Genomic DNA, 14,936 nt, shown 5'->3' on the forward strand with positions numbered 1-14,936 from the left:
AGTCAAACACAAGGAATGTGTCTGAAACTTGCCCTTCTTGTGGTGGCTAAGCATTTTTTAGATCAGCTGTTGTTTTACTGACTGTACTTAAATATGCTCATTTGTTATCACAAATAGATGCAAGTTCTGTTTAAAGAGCTGTGGTGTTGCCAGTGTTCTTTGGTGCTTCTCAGAGTCAAAAGATTTGTTCTCCATCAGAGCTGTGTACATAGAGTGCAACTGAAAATTAAAAATAATGCCACAATAATTTACACCATACCACACATTACCATGATTTGTAGGTTGCCCAAATGCAAATTTTACCATGAAGTATGGAAAATTTGTAATTTTTAGGCCACAGTCAATGTTGGTGAAGTGATCGACATAACCTCTGGAAACCGATTTTTCAGGAAGGATTGCATTTCCTCTTACGTGAATGTATATTTCTGCTAATGTTTGCTCCTTTAAAGCAGAAAATGCTGACACTGTAAGCATATTTTCTAAAGATTTTTTTTTATGTGATTTTCTTTCAGAACTAAACACAAGTATTTTGTAATTCGGATATGGTAAATATGTAACACATTTTCATTACTACTTTCCCAAGTAGTACTTTAATACTATCACTTAGAGGTTACTGTTTGGTTTGATGTCTCCAAGTCTTTTAGTCTTTTTTTTTTCATTATTCAAGGTGCAGTCAAGGGTCATAAAAGGCTGAGAAACCTAAATATTTGTTTTGCTTTTTGGGAATACATCTAGCTATGCTTAACAAAACAGAATGAAAAGCCTCAATTGCTAAAATTGCCCAGGGGACTTTTTGATTGTAAATTGTGCAACTACTGGAAGAGGTAAAAAGATCTGGAACATTTGGTTTAAAGCTCAAATTTTCTTTTGAGAAGTGAAAGGAAAAATTATATTTGTGTAGTGCTTTAGCAAAAACAAATAATCACCCTTTGTTTGTATTTGCAGATGAAAAAAAGAAAACAAAGAAAATTGACAGTGAACTTAATCCTGTTTGGAATGAGGTAATTTTTTTTTAAATAAATCCTTGGTCATTTTCAAGACAAAATGCTTTTAAAGTCAGTAAGTCAATTTTAACAGTTGTGTATGTTGTTAGGAAGAGGAACTAGTGTAAGTACATGCAGGTGAATGGATTCATCTTGCACCAGGTATTGCAATTCATTAAGTTATGTTTTGATGTAAAATTAGATGGATAACTGATGAGTTTATGGCCTGGTTTTGTTCCTGCTTTCTTTTCATCAAATGATAGCCATTATTTAGACACATGTATGGGAACATAAATGGATTGTTTATTACATACTAGGAAAACCCTGCAGAATTAGAATAAATTTTACATGGCAGTTCCTCATGGTTTATCTGTAGGACTAGTCCTATTTTGCATCTTCAGTAATATTTTTCTTGGGGAAAATGTTTTCTTAGTAGTGTTTTTTCACAACCATAAATAAAAGTTAAATATTATTCTTACATTTTGTAATTAGAAATACAAAGAAAGTCAACCTACAGCTATTTGTCTAAATTCTACAGAAACTGACCTCAGCCAATATTGGAGAGGAATCGTATCAGATATTATGAGTGAGAAGAGAATATGTATGTTAGTGTGAGGAAGTGGAACTGAAAAAGAGATTATGGCTCACTGCTGAACAACTGTTATTGTCACTAGTAATTAACAAATCAAATATGGGCTATGAGCATTTTTCACTTTGCTTTTGCAAATGTAAACTGGTTTGGTCTCTCACTAAATGCAAAATTTATTTCTGAATAATTTTGTTGTATGTGCTACTCTTCTGTTAATTAATTTCTACATAACTTGTAATTATAATTTGGGTTTGGTCCATTTTTTTTGTTCAGATTCTTGAATTTGACTTGAAAGGAATTGCTCTGGATAATTCATCTTCCCTAACAATTATCGTGAAGGATTTTGAAACAATTGGACAAAACAAGTATGTTCTTTCTTCCCCACCCCTCCCCCTTCTCACTATTAAACAAAAGTTTCAATACAGAAGTACAGGGGGAACTGATAGCTGTTGTTTGCTGTGCACTCTCTTCTCTGTCAATGCCATGTAGCGTTGGCTGTTGCTGTTTTGAAAGGGAGTATATCAAGCCATCTCTCTTGTTTTATCAGGACAGATTTGGTATGAATTAGGCATACAGTTGTGTTTATTGATAGCAGTCCAATTCCATTGTTAGCTTTTCTTTACTACTCTGCCTCCTCCCAATATGTAGATTCAGGTTTTTACAATATTCTTAACAGCTCGGTCATAAAATTAAGCCAATGCCCTCAGGTCTCTCATTCTTGAGATTCCTGCAAGTCAGTAAAGCAGGAATATATCCCACGCCTCTGACTTTAGGGAAATCCCAGAACTTGAGATAGGAAAGCTTGTTAGTAATCAGAATTTTGTAAAGGATTTCATAATGTATCAGAAAAAAAGAAGGTGATTATCTTAAGCACCTAAAATGTTTTACTCTCTACGTGGGTTCAAAGTTAAACAGGCATTTGTTATTTTTTTTCTGGTTGGGTTTTTTGTTTTTCAAACTGTATTTGTAAATACCATCTAGACTCATATTTGTAATGCTTAACCCCCAGCATGTGCAAATGCCTGTTTGGTTTGCTTGAGTTTTATGCTTTGGAAGTTGTTCTCCACATACTTCTTCTGTCTACAATTTAAAAAGTAAACCACTGGAATTCTTGGGAAAGTGACTTCCATGTATGGAATATGTAGTCCATACCAAAGCCAGAGTGACACCTTCAAAGTAATGCTCTTTGAAAACAGATCCTCAATAACAGCCACCTATTTGCAGTGTGTGATGTGTGTGGAAGGGCTGTTGGCAGGAAAACAGGATAAGGGGGTGAGAAGAGGGAAACACATGAGCAAGCATCCTGATTGTAACAAGACTATAGGAAATAGCACCTTGTATTTGTTTTAAAGACAAAAACCACTGTAACAACAGAAGGGATTTGATATTAACAAATCATCACATTTAGACAAAAGAGTACATGGAGGGGGGGAATGTGAAATAAGTTTCCCACCTATCACTTGATGTATGCATAACCTGTATTTCTGTAGAGTTACCAATTCTATCTACTGAGTTGGAGAGAGATTTAGGACTACCATATCACATTTGCTATTTTTTCACAGTATCCTCTTTCAATACTTAAGAAAAAGTCTATAGTTAGATATATGCCTGCAGTGCTGCAGCATTTCAAACAGGTGCTCAGTGGAAGAGTGTGCAAATGACACTCCCTTGTTTTGTCTGCATGCTAGTTCAGGTTTGCAAAGGTGGAGTGCAATGCCTGCCTAAGGTCCTTACTATTGAGAGCTATTCTAATGACAGTTTAAGTAACCCAGTGTTCGCTGTGTGCTTTCGACATTCAGGAGTAGACCCATTAACATGGGAGGTGTATCAAGTGTTTAAGCTAAGTAGAATTTGAGTCAAAATCAAGAATCTTTCCCTTAGAGGTTCATGTTTTTATATATTTTACTTTAAAGCCTAGATTGAATTTGGATTTTGTTTTTGACTGTAGAGTATGCCTAGGGGCCTCTATTGCCTAAGAATGAGCAACGAGAAGGAACTACACCATGTCTTTGGGTTTACTTTTTTTCTTCTGGAGGAAAATCAGTGGGGATTGCTATTGTTATTTTGAAGGTAGAGACAGTGTTCTCCACCGTCTTTGCTGCAGTGTAGGCTGGAAGCAGAGCAATGAGTTTCTCAACCCAGCTTCCCTCTCTGGCTGCTCACTCAACCAGCTCCTGGCCAATACACACTCTGCTATTCCATGCGTGGTTAGTCCTGACGAGTTCCAGGCACCTGGTCTGTTGCTGTGCCTAAGAAGTGACTACAAAATGCATACTCCCTTCTGGAACAACAGAGCAGAAGATTGCAATGTAAGACATGATTTGTTCCAGCTCCTAGAAACTGAAATAGCTCTTCATCCAGTTTGTTCTTAAACTGACGCAGGACGAGTAATACAGTGGATGTTGTTCTGCTTTTACGCTGTGCCAAAGCACTGAACTCATTGCTTTGGCATGTTTCTGTAAATTAACCCTGAAAGAACATTTGAATATTTTTCCATTTCTTTTTTCCTGGAGATAGAATTTACTGCTTCATTTACAGGATCACTAAACTTTTGCAGATAGATTAAATGAGTGCTCTTCATAGTAAAAAGACACAGTCATTGGAAAAGATAAATAAAGCAAACCACCACTGTATGCAGGCAGACCATCGTAGGAGTAAACCAGAGAACTCATATGATTCATGCTTAGTTAGATTTTCCAGCATAAAGATGTTTGAAAAGAGAACACATCTGTTTTCTATTACATCTAAAACCTCAGTAGAAAGATTTCAAATTCTCAGAACACAAATATTTATGCAGTTAAAAAAAAAAAAAGACCAAAAAAATAACAAAACAAAACAAAAAAACCCCCAGTAACTTCAGTTATCCCTGTGAAGTCAGGGAAAAAAAAAATATTAACAGGAAGTTAAAGTTGTGTCTGTATGAAGCGATTTTCATTCTATTTGAAAGACTCGGAATTATGTGTTTCCCCATGTCCTTTGTGTAGTTAGTAACCTAGTGACAGGGGAAAAACAGACTAGGCACACCCTTTTCTCTAGCAGAAAAATGCAGCCACAAATGAACAGTGCAGCAAATTATTTAATCATGATTAAGTAGTTTTCATAGTTTAATAATTTCTAGATTGTTTGAATCCTCCTACAGCTGTACTTTTGTGTGGATTCTTTTCCACATAAGTGTGACTGTGCACAATTGCAAGCTTCCCTTGTATCCATTGTATGCGAGATCCAGCCAGTTTAAGATGCAGTTTTGGGCTTTTCTTTCTTGTACAAAACAGAATCCATGTTTTGGGTTTTTTTTGAAGTTTGTTCATGCAAAGAGTATTATCAAATAACTAATGATAAATAGATTTTTTCCTTAATAAAAATTGCTCAACATAACACAAATAACAGTAGGTGAGTATTGGGTCTTGTAGCATAGACTCTATAATGAAACATACACACTGAGAAAGAAAGGTTCAGCATAGCAATTATAAATGCAGTGTGAAATCAAGTTTGCTGATGAGAATAATAAATATAGACCTCTGCCAAAATAAACCCTTAAAAATAGGTGAAAAGAATTTAAATGCTTGACTCTCAGACAGTTGAAACCTCTGGGCTTCCAGTAGAAGTAGCATATAAGCTGCTGGAGGACATGATATGCTAAAGAATTTAGTATAGATTGCTACCTACAAACCAAGAGGAATAATAAAATGGTTGGTACTGTGAGTTAGCATTTCCTGATCCAGACAGGGATGTGAAGTTTCACTTCTCTTGGTTATTTAGGCAGCTAAGAGGAAGTGCTAACCATAATGCTAATGGATTAATTAGCTTTGGCACAAGTGCAAAAGTTGTTCAGTAGGTAGTCATCAGGAGTTCATTGATTTCATGCTTATAAACTAAGTATTTCCCTTTGGTTACTGGCAGGAAAGTGTCATAGTCCTAGTGCTGGTAAGGTTCAAAAGCAGCTTTTAAACAGGCGTCTTCTTCAGTGGTAGACCAGAATGTTTAAATTGCTTGTGGCAGGACAGGTTTTTTGCTTTACTTCTGCAAAGCTGGAAAAGTTTAAGAGACCTGACTGACTTAAGAAGCAATGCTCATTGGCTATCTTCTCCCAAAAGAAATGATGAACAGCTGAGAGAGAATATATTAAGCTATTCCAATAGCAGAAACTATCCCACTTGATGGTGTCAAAAGATAAGTGTGATCTGGAATTAAAGAGACAAATGTTGATCTGCCCAGGCAAGAGGAAGAAAGCTGAAATAGGTCTAGCAAAGAGCAGTGTCCTTTGAGGATAGACAGGTAGCAGGAAGTCTTTTCAGCTGCGCTGGAAGGAAAGGACTCCTCGTCATCTTGTAAGTCATGACTTCAGATGGAGATTACAAACAATCCTGCTGAAGGTAAAGTCTTCAAAGTTCAGAGGAACACAGCAGCTTCACAGTAGCCATGCAGAGAATTGGGAGTCTAGTTACATATCAAAAGGAAGTACAGTAGCAGATCTTGCAGCAAAGCATTGAACATCATGGTCATGGTGTCACAACAGCCACTACTGTTGTCTAATTTAGCTGACAGCTGACAGCCCAAAGATTAGAGACCGGAGAGACACATGTCAGAAAAAAGGCTTTCTCTGAGGCCTTTAGAAAAGTGACAAAGCTGAGACTTATCGATGTCTTTGAGACATTCCTTGTTACTTTTGAAAGTATTACTCCAGTTGCTGAGTAACTGTATGATCAAAACCAGACTGGTCGTGGTCCTGGGTACCTGTTCTAGCTGACTGTGCTTGAGCAGAAGCATTGGACTAAGTGATCTTGGGTGGTTCCTTCCAGCCTCATCGTTTCTGTGGTTCTGCTAAGAGTGGAGTGAAATATCCCAAATCCAGTGAACAGGATGACTTTGGGGAAGGTGGAATACTGCCTAAAGATTAGAATTTGTCTAAATCTTAGAAGTAGATTAAGATAGGATATAGACTGACTATTAAATTTCTCAGTCTTGCTAGAGTGGAAAAAGACTGGAGGCTGTTGTTGCCCAACCTGGTAAAGGAGAGGGAAACAAAGGACTATAGAGGCAACTGGTTGCAAGCAGGTAGTGTGTATAACTGATTCCCTCTTCAGTTTTCTGAAGGTGATCAGTATTTTAAAAATGGTTACTACACATTCAAATGTGTGCAGTTATCATTTGCACAGGACAGATAAGGATGTAGAAATGGAAATTTACAGTGAAAAATTCCAAAAGCTCTACTTTGAACAGCTGTTCTTGAGTTAATGTCACCAGATAGGAGGGTGTGGTTGCTGAAACTGTCATCTTGATATGAGATAACTTTGAGTGGCTTCTGAATTGCTGATGTTTTTGAAGTTAATGTATGTCACTCCAGCTCATATCAAATGAAAATGTCGAGTCTACATAATTTTTCTACAAATGTGCATAGGAGAATATTTTCTTTGTCTTTCTCCAGAATCCCATTTGGCCGAACTGCTTTTGGCTAGTCTTCTTGGGTTTTTCACTTCTAGACACCTCAAAATATGTAAATTTCTATTTGTTATTCTCAAATGGAAGCCATAGTCATGGTTGAAGGATTTAAGGAAAATAAGACTATTTGGAATTGATATTGATTAATTTTCCATTGAAGGAAAAACAGTGAAGTGGGTTTCTTTCAGTATCCAGCTGCGTAAAGGAAGTTCAAGCATTTGTTCCAACTGTAGGAATAGTTTGCCATTTGCTTATATTATAATTGCTTTCAAAGCTATTAACATAGAAGGCTATGTTTTAAAGAAGAAAATGCACTGAGCTACCCAGTATGTTTCTCTCTTACTTCTGGGATTTGCAGTCTTTATAGAATGAACCTTTTCTACTTTTCTCTGACTGCTGGATAGTATCAGTGGCTGTCTGCATGACACCTGCTCTTAACAAAGAAAAGTATATAGAGGGAGATGTTCTCTTTGGTGTGTAATGTCAGATTTACTTGACTTCTATATAACAGCAATTTTTTGAATTTTGAAATTACAGGGGAAAAAATACAGCCTTTTTCTACTAGCAAGACCATGTTGTTTCCTGGGCTGGGTAGATGTTACATGCACCACAGGATGTTTATGTGATGTTCCAAATCTAGGTTTGTCTTGTGGATTGAATGCAATTTTATTACATAACAAGAGAAATTGCTTTTTAACCTCCCTAAAACTGAGAAACACATGGAGACAGTGTTTCAGCTAGTTTCCATCTCCGTCCAACAATTTGTAAAAACTGAAAATGTACCTAAGGTTCATCTAATGCTTACTGAAATAACTAGGTATACTTCTGTAGTTTTTTAAAGGACACTGGATCAAGACTACAATACTGGATCCAAGTGTCTGCTCAACAAAGGGAAGAGAGATAGGTGTTAGAAATGGCATCAGAGTTTCAGTCATGGTCATCTTAAAGATTAGAACAGAATTTCATGAATTTCACGAATTTCCTCTGCAGCATGGCCTGATCTTAAATCTGCTTTTCACATCTAGACCATCCCCTCTGTGTGATGAGTATATGAGGGATAGCTGGAATACTACTGTGCTCTGGCGGTTTGGGGAGCAGAAGTGAAAGGCTTGAGTAGTGAATCAAAACTGTAAAGAAGACAACTAGTTTGGGAGAACTGAGATGAACTGGGAAAGCAGAGTTGACTGAGGAGGTGACAGCACCAAAGTAATTCTAACAGGTCATTCAGACAGCAGGTGTAGTTATTTTTCATACATTAAACAGGAGTTGTAATGTGTAATATCAGGAAGATATATTTGCAGGAAATTAATGTACTTTGCCAGAAAAAGAATTTATTTTCTCATAACATAGCACCCAAAAGTAGCTGTAATAATGCTCTTGCTCTATGTCAAAAAATACCCTTGTGTTCTAAGCTTCTCCATAAAACAGCACTGTAATCTCAAGGGACCTCAGTTAGGTTCTCTGTGTACAGATATTTTTTCTGTTTTGGCAGCAAATCTGGTATTTTGTTTATAAAACATGTTGTTTTAATACTTACAAGATTATCTTGGGTTTTCTTCACTGATAAAAATCTCAGTTATTCCAATAATCCACTTCAGTATAGGAGTAAACTGTTACTACATACTGTGGGAATGAAATGCAGTGCCAGGTATCATAAGACCAGTGCCACACTGTGAGAAACTCTGCCTAAAAGAAGTCTCTTGGATTAAAAGTACGTGGTGTTTACACGTTTTCATGAGACAATGGGCGTGACAGATGCAGTCCCAAAGCAGGCAGAAGTAGCTCAGGAGAGTCTAACACGTCAGATCCCTTGAACAGCTTCTTTTGGTAGGCCTCTCTAGAACCATATTAAAACATTCTGAGGCTTTAGAAGCAAGAAGATGAGCCTATTCCAAAATGTAGATGGGCAAGAAGATCAATTTTGTGAATTCTCTAGTAAGCACATTGATTGCATTTGTTCTCTTTCATTGTTTTCATTACAGAGAGGTGTGTATGTATCTGGTTTTGTGTCTCTTTCTATGTAGTACAGTAGCTATCATACCTAAGTTTTATCCATTACTTCTTACCTGGGAGTTTGCAAAGCTACGTAGGGAAAGGAAGGATTATATATTTTAGTTTGCCAATGAGAATTCAGTGGTTGAAACAAGAAAGTACAAATTAGCAGTACGCAGTCGTAACATGACATTTGCAAGGATCTTTTGTTGTGCTTTGAGTTTTCAAGTCCTGGCTAGAGTTACTTGGTTGACTAACAGACACTAGTAAAAGAAAAAGGGGAACCTCTGTTTGGTGTATACTTGCATTGTAATGATTTTTATTTCATTTCAGATTAATTGGCAGTGCATCCATCGCACTTAAGGATCTTGTAGGTAATCAAAGCAGATCTTCTCCCTTCAAACTCATACCTCTACTAAATGAAAGGGGACAAGAAATTGGAGTGAGTGACTTACAATTCCTTATTTTACTGTATTCTTAATCAAAATGCTCCAGCAACAGGGTTAGCATCAATTTAATGCTTGGAAATGTGTAGCAAAAGCTCCAGACAGATGAAATTCATAGCAAAATGTAATTATGTCTGTACCATCTGAGTCAGTTTAATATCCTTTAAGTTATAAAATTGCATTCTGTGTATGTATTATGTATTTCTATATATGTGTTATAAATATTTTGGGCACAGAGTGTGCATGGAAATCAGCCTGATGTTGAAAAAGTGCATTTTCCAAGTACCAGATGGAGTTCCCATATGCACTTTTTTTTTTTTTTCTGTATTCTTTCTAATAGCCACATGTGTCATAGCACTGATTCTGGAAAGCACATGATCATGTACATGTTCACTGCCAGCTCAGTTCAGAAAATTACACAAGAACTTGTTTAACTTGGTTTAGCACATGTTTAAATTTAACTGGTTATTGACTTAGCTATTAAGTAGTTTCTAAAACCTGGGGCCTTACTGCGTTTGTGTAGTCTAGCTGTTAAGGCACTTCATGTTGCATTGTAGTACACTTAAATAAGGAGAGGCTCCAAGGGTAATTTCAATTTCTCATCAGCTGCAGTTTAATATCATGATTAGTTGGTCACAGGGTTGGGCTTTTTTTGCTGGCTCCTCATGTTACTCTGGCAACAACAAATAATAATGGTTTGTTCAAAAATCCGAAACCGCATTCAAGCACAAAAAAGACAATTCTATAATTAGAATGGAAAATGACATAGTGTTTTTGTTCCAGGATGGAACTATGAACAAGCAATTACAAATGCCAGATAGAAAATTTTACTTACGGTTCAGACTTGTTAAGTTGCTGATCAGATAGTGTTATTTCTCCATGCCTCTGTTCTTCTGTCAGCAAATTTAGGATGTCACCTTGTCTGCCATGAATATTGTGGAACCACATAAATTAACATTTGTAGAACATCTTACATGCTTGTATTGTGACAGATTTTTCTAAATATAAACAAAGTGATTCCATTTGTTAGATATTATTTTAAAATCTATTCAATTAGTTTCAAATTGTGTAATCTTTATTGTTTGTATGTATATATAGCCTAATAACAGTTTATCAATTTACTGGTAGCTGAAACTTTATAAAAAATGTTCTGTGACAATGAGTACTTAGCTGTTCATGTACAGTGTTAGAACAACTGGCTGCTTTAAATCAGCTGTTGTCAATACTGTGTGTTTCTCTATAGGCAACAATTGATTTGGTAGTAGGATATGAGCCACCAGCTGGACCTGTAAATCCGAATGATCCAGGAGGGACCAATACTCAGGAAGGTATTTCCATCTTTTCTCAGAACAGTATTGTTAAAAGCTCATGTAGCTGTTTAAGATAAGGCAAGAAAGTGATTCAATAGCATTGTTCGTCAGAAGAAAATGTTCACCAGAAACAAGCATGTCAAGACTGCCAGGTAGTGATTTTAAAGAAATTAAGGATGATTCAGAACTACAGCTAAGAAGAAAGTTGGCATTTACTAACATAAAATGGATTTTAGCATCATTTTCTCCAGTGGAATCAGGTTACAAAAGAAGGATGTTGCTTAAAAGCTTTCAAAATGGCTTTTGTTTAGGAAAGAAAAGTTCTCGAATGCTCAAGGAAACAGCAATTATGTGCTCTAATGCTAGGAATAGCCCTGTTCTAATGCTAGGGCTGACCAAAAAACAGGGGAGTCACATCTATTACTTTCCCTCTCAGGAAAAGATTTCCCTCTTTGTGGAAAGATTTTCTTAAGTCATTGAACCTTTTTTCCCCTACAGAATAATTAATTTTTGGAAGACACTGTTTTATCATATATTAGGCTTGATATTTGATTAGCCAATGAAATACTGTGATCAGTAGGGAATATTCTTTGGTCTGTCTGTATATTGTATTAACCAGGCTTTTTCTGAGAGTGTTTTTGAGATCCTCTGGTTTCCTAGACTGTGTGAAGTAACAACAGGTTTTTGCAGTTGACCGGCAAATAATTAGCCTAATATCAAGGCTGTGTTTGTGCAGAAGGAAGTAAATGTAATAAATATTATGTATTTGAAGAGAATTAAATCAGTTTGACCATTATTTGCTGATAAGAAGGAAAAAATTAAAATCAGGAGTCTTCTGGAGGGAAATTTTGATTCCGTTGAGTTCACTGATATTCTTGGAGTGGAAGGATAGAAAATGCAAACACAAAAGCTGTGTGTTAAATTACCACACTTCAAAATAATTTTATAGAAATGTGGACTTGAAGACTAAAAATGCAAAATTGACTTATATGAGCTTATTTTGAAAATTATTTCAGTGTGAATTATCAAACACCTTAGTTAACTGTTGTAAATACCTATTTTCCATGAAATGAAATCACTTTCCCAGCTGAGATTGCTACAGCTCAGTTTTAGAAATTAAAAATTAAGTGCTGAGTTAGGGTATGTAATCAGTCAGTTGCATGGATCCATTCGGGCAAATGGATTTTGAGAGATGTTAGAGAAATAGGTGGAGTCTTCTGGTTATAAAATACATGGTATGTAAGTCTCTCTGATTTTATACATCTCTTACAAGGATCACTGAAGACTTCCTCATGCAAAGTGATCATCACTCTATAATTCATTAAGTTAATACGCAATCTTTTAATGCTAACCATCAGAGACACACTCAGTCTTCTCTAGATTTTGCCATAGTCACTGTCTTTCAGTTAAGAGAAGAAGCTGGAAACACGAGGGAGTGACCACTTTTGTGGTCTAGATATTTATGGATTCTGTTTTGCAATACTGGAATCTCACTGTATGATTCAGTTTTGTAGTGTCATGTGCTTGTAGAACTGTCTTTCACAGGTATGCTGATTTCAGAACTGTCAAAGAGGCTTACTAAGAAACTTACTCCACACTTAAATGTTGTGTAGAAGGATTCAGAGTTTTATTTTAGATAGCAGACCCTGAATGTCTTCATGATTCTGAACTAAAAACCAGCATTGTGCTATAGCCTAGTCTTGTAGATGGAAAACAGCTTCAGCTGGAATAAAATTAACCCCTTCTGGTGTACTGTGAAATAGTCAGGTGATGGTTATAGCTGAACTGTGTTTTGCTTCAATCTGTTGATTCCAAAAAGTGTATAGGAATTGTATTAGGCACACTGCATGCTGAAGAGAGACAGATCTAGAGGTAGTTTGGTTAGGATATGAATTTGTTCTTAAGCAGCTTTCGAAAGGAGTTGGAAGCATGGAGTTGGCCGAAAAAATTGTTGACATGAGATAATAATACAATTTTAATGGAACTCTTGGCTGTTGGACTCTAACTCCTGTAACTTTAACATCCAGCTCTGCTATTTGTTTATTTATTGCACTGTTTTTTTCTGTATGAGATGGAGAAGATGATGGAGATTATGAGGATATATTGGATGGCCCAGTTGGTGGTATCACACCAGCAGTTCCAAGTGGCACGAAGGAAGCCCAGCTGGCTAAACGCATCACCAAAGGAAAGAAAACGCGGAGAATCCTTTCTAACAAACCACAAGATTTCCAGGTACAAGATTTATTAAATATTGCATGTTCCCTTTTTCTGCCAAGCATGACATTGCTCCTTTCACATAGCCTGAACATAATTTAGTGTCAGCTTCTGCAAATCTAGTGCACTGTAGAGGCAATTAGCCCCTTCCTTTGAAAGGCAGTATTTCAAAAGTATTCTTCAAATGTGCCTGTTACTGAGATGTCTGATTTTGTACAGTTCTGACTGAAACCTGGTTGAACCTTATTTATTGTTTAGTTATTGTATAAATTTCAAACTACAACAGCAGCTTTAAAAATAAGTGGTTATGTAAAGTTAAAAAAACCTCCTGAAATAATTAACCCAAACTTGTCTTGTAAAATTCAAGTAAAACTATACTTGCTATCATAATTAAGTCTGAAAAGTCTGTCTGGTCCTAACTGCCAGCTACTTCAGGTACTGGCTAAGTTTTCTGGTAGTATAATAAGAAATGCTTGTCACCAGGATGATGGATAATATAGAGAATGAATTAATATAAATATTTCTTGGTTTGGGGTTTTTTTCAGATTCGTGTTAGAGTCATTGAAGGTCGCCAGTTGCCTGGAAATAACATAAAACCAGTAGTCAAAGTTCATGTTTGTGGTCAGACACATCGGACAAGAATCAAAAGAGGAAATAACCCGTATTTTGATGAAGTGAGTGGTGTAAGAACACTCTAGCTGAAATGTTCATGCTGTCAATTGTAGAAAAGTAGTTAATACCGCTTTCATTGTAATCAATTATTAATAATCTGCTAATTTTTATGTGTAATTATTGCTAATACTCATTTTGCCGTTTCGAGTCCCTTTCTTTATCTATTCACATCACTAAACACATCTCTGTCACCAACAGTCTTAGCAGATAAAACTGTCTAGAAGGAACTTGAAGTTCAGCTGAGACACATAGAACACATTCGTTGGTGCAATTGGCCATGTGACAGAATCACTTTGAGTAGTTGTGTGCTGGTCATAAAAATCACAGAAGAATTAATTAGAAATCATAGACCTCTATGGTGAGTGCAGACAAGTGCTCAGTGCAATGCTTTGGGTCAATAGGACTGCCACAGAATCTGGAAATGTCATTGCCTTGCTACCCATGATTTGTAAAAGCACAGCTAGATTTCTTTGTCCAGAGGGGCTGTACTCCAAACACGCTGAAATACAGGAGAGAACTCAAAGCTACATAAGGGACACAAGAATGATCCCATAGCTGGAAGAGTAATGTTACCAAACTTAAGCTTAATAGAGAGGATGCTGAGGATAATTCTCATTATCTGGACATTTGTGGAAAATTCAGAAGATTTTGGAACTGCGTGGCAAGCATGTTTAACACATGCAGGCAAAACCAAGGAAATTATAAAACTTTGAAACTAAACTCTAGGTAGCAGTCAAGATTTATGAAGCTGTGGAGTAAACAGGGAGGGCAAAAATTCAGTTGCAATTTATTTTGAAACAATTCCTAGGATGTCTCAGTATCCAAACTAGACTAAAAATGGAATAGGATGGACCATGTTTTCATACCCTTCCATTTTGTTGGATAAAATACTGACTGGAGTACAGCTGGGATCAAATACCAAACTTATTGAGGGATATGCTATTATGAAAACAAATAAGCTAATAAAGAGTCTATTCATCTTCGTGCAGTCAAACTCTCAGATTTATTCTTATGGCCTTGAATTTCAAAATTTCAGATCATTACAATCACTGTCATCGCTAGCCCTAAACAAGACCTTTTCAACAACTACTACAGAGGTGGCTAGACCAGGATTTAATGCCCTGGAAAATGAACAACCATTATAGTTGCCAAAGTTGTTCCCCTGAGAAAAATGTGAAGTGAAGGAGCAAGGGTAGTGCTGAAAGTTTGCAGCATAGTTATGTTTACTGCATTCATTCAAATGGAAGTTGTGACTGACTTGTCTGTTTTGTACTGAGTCTATTTACTAAAT

General features: G+C 36.4%; 1 protein-coding gene across 3 annotated transcripts in view; it reads left to right on the top strand.

Annotated features, from left to right (window-relative positions):
• MYOF (myoferlin) overlaps nt 1–14,936 on the top strand; it is a 68,135-nt gene that overhangs the window by 5,355 nt on the left and 47,844 nt on the right. For all 3 annotated transcript variants that reach the window (XM_064662914.1, XM_064662912.1, XM_064662913.1), the window contains exons 2-7: nt 946–1,001; nt 1,846–1,937; nt 9,337–9,445; nt 10,693–10,777; nt 12,831–12,991; nt 13,519–13,647. In XM_064662914.1, coding sequence (XP_064518984.1) covers nt 946–1,001; nt 1,846–1,937; nt 9,337–9,445; nt 10,693–10,777; nt 12,831–12,991; nt 13,519–13,647 — 632 coding nt within the window. The remainder of the gene's footprint in view (nt 1–945; nt 1,002–1,845; nt 1,938–9,336; nt 9,446–10,692; nt 10,778–12,830; nt 12,992–13,518; nt 13,648–14,936) is intronic.

The sequence above is a fragment of the Pseudopipra pipra genome, chromosome 8 (assembly GCF_036250125.1).
Source record: "Pseudopipra pipra isolate bDixPip1 chromosome 8, bDixPip1.hap1, whole genome shotgun sequence".
NCBI classification, from domain to species: Eukaryota; Metazoa; Chordata; class Aves; order Passeriformes; family Pipridae; genus Pseudopipra; species Pseudopipra pipra.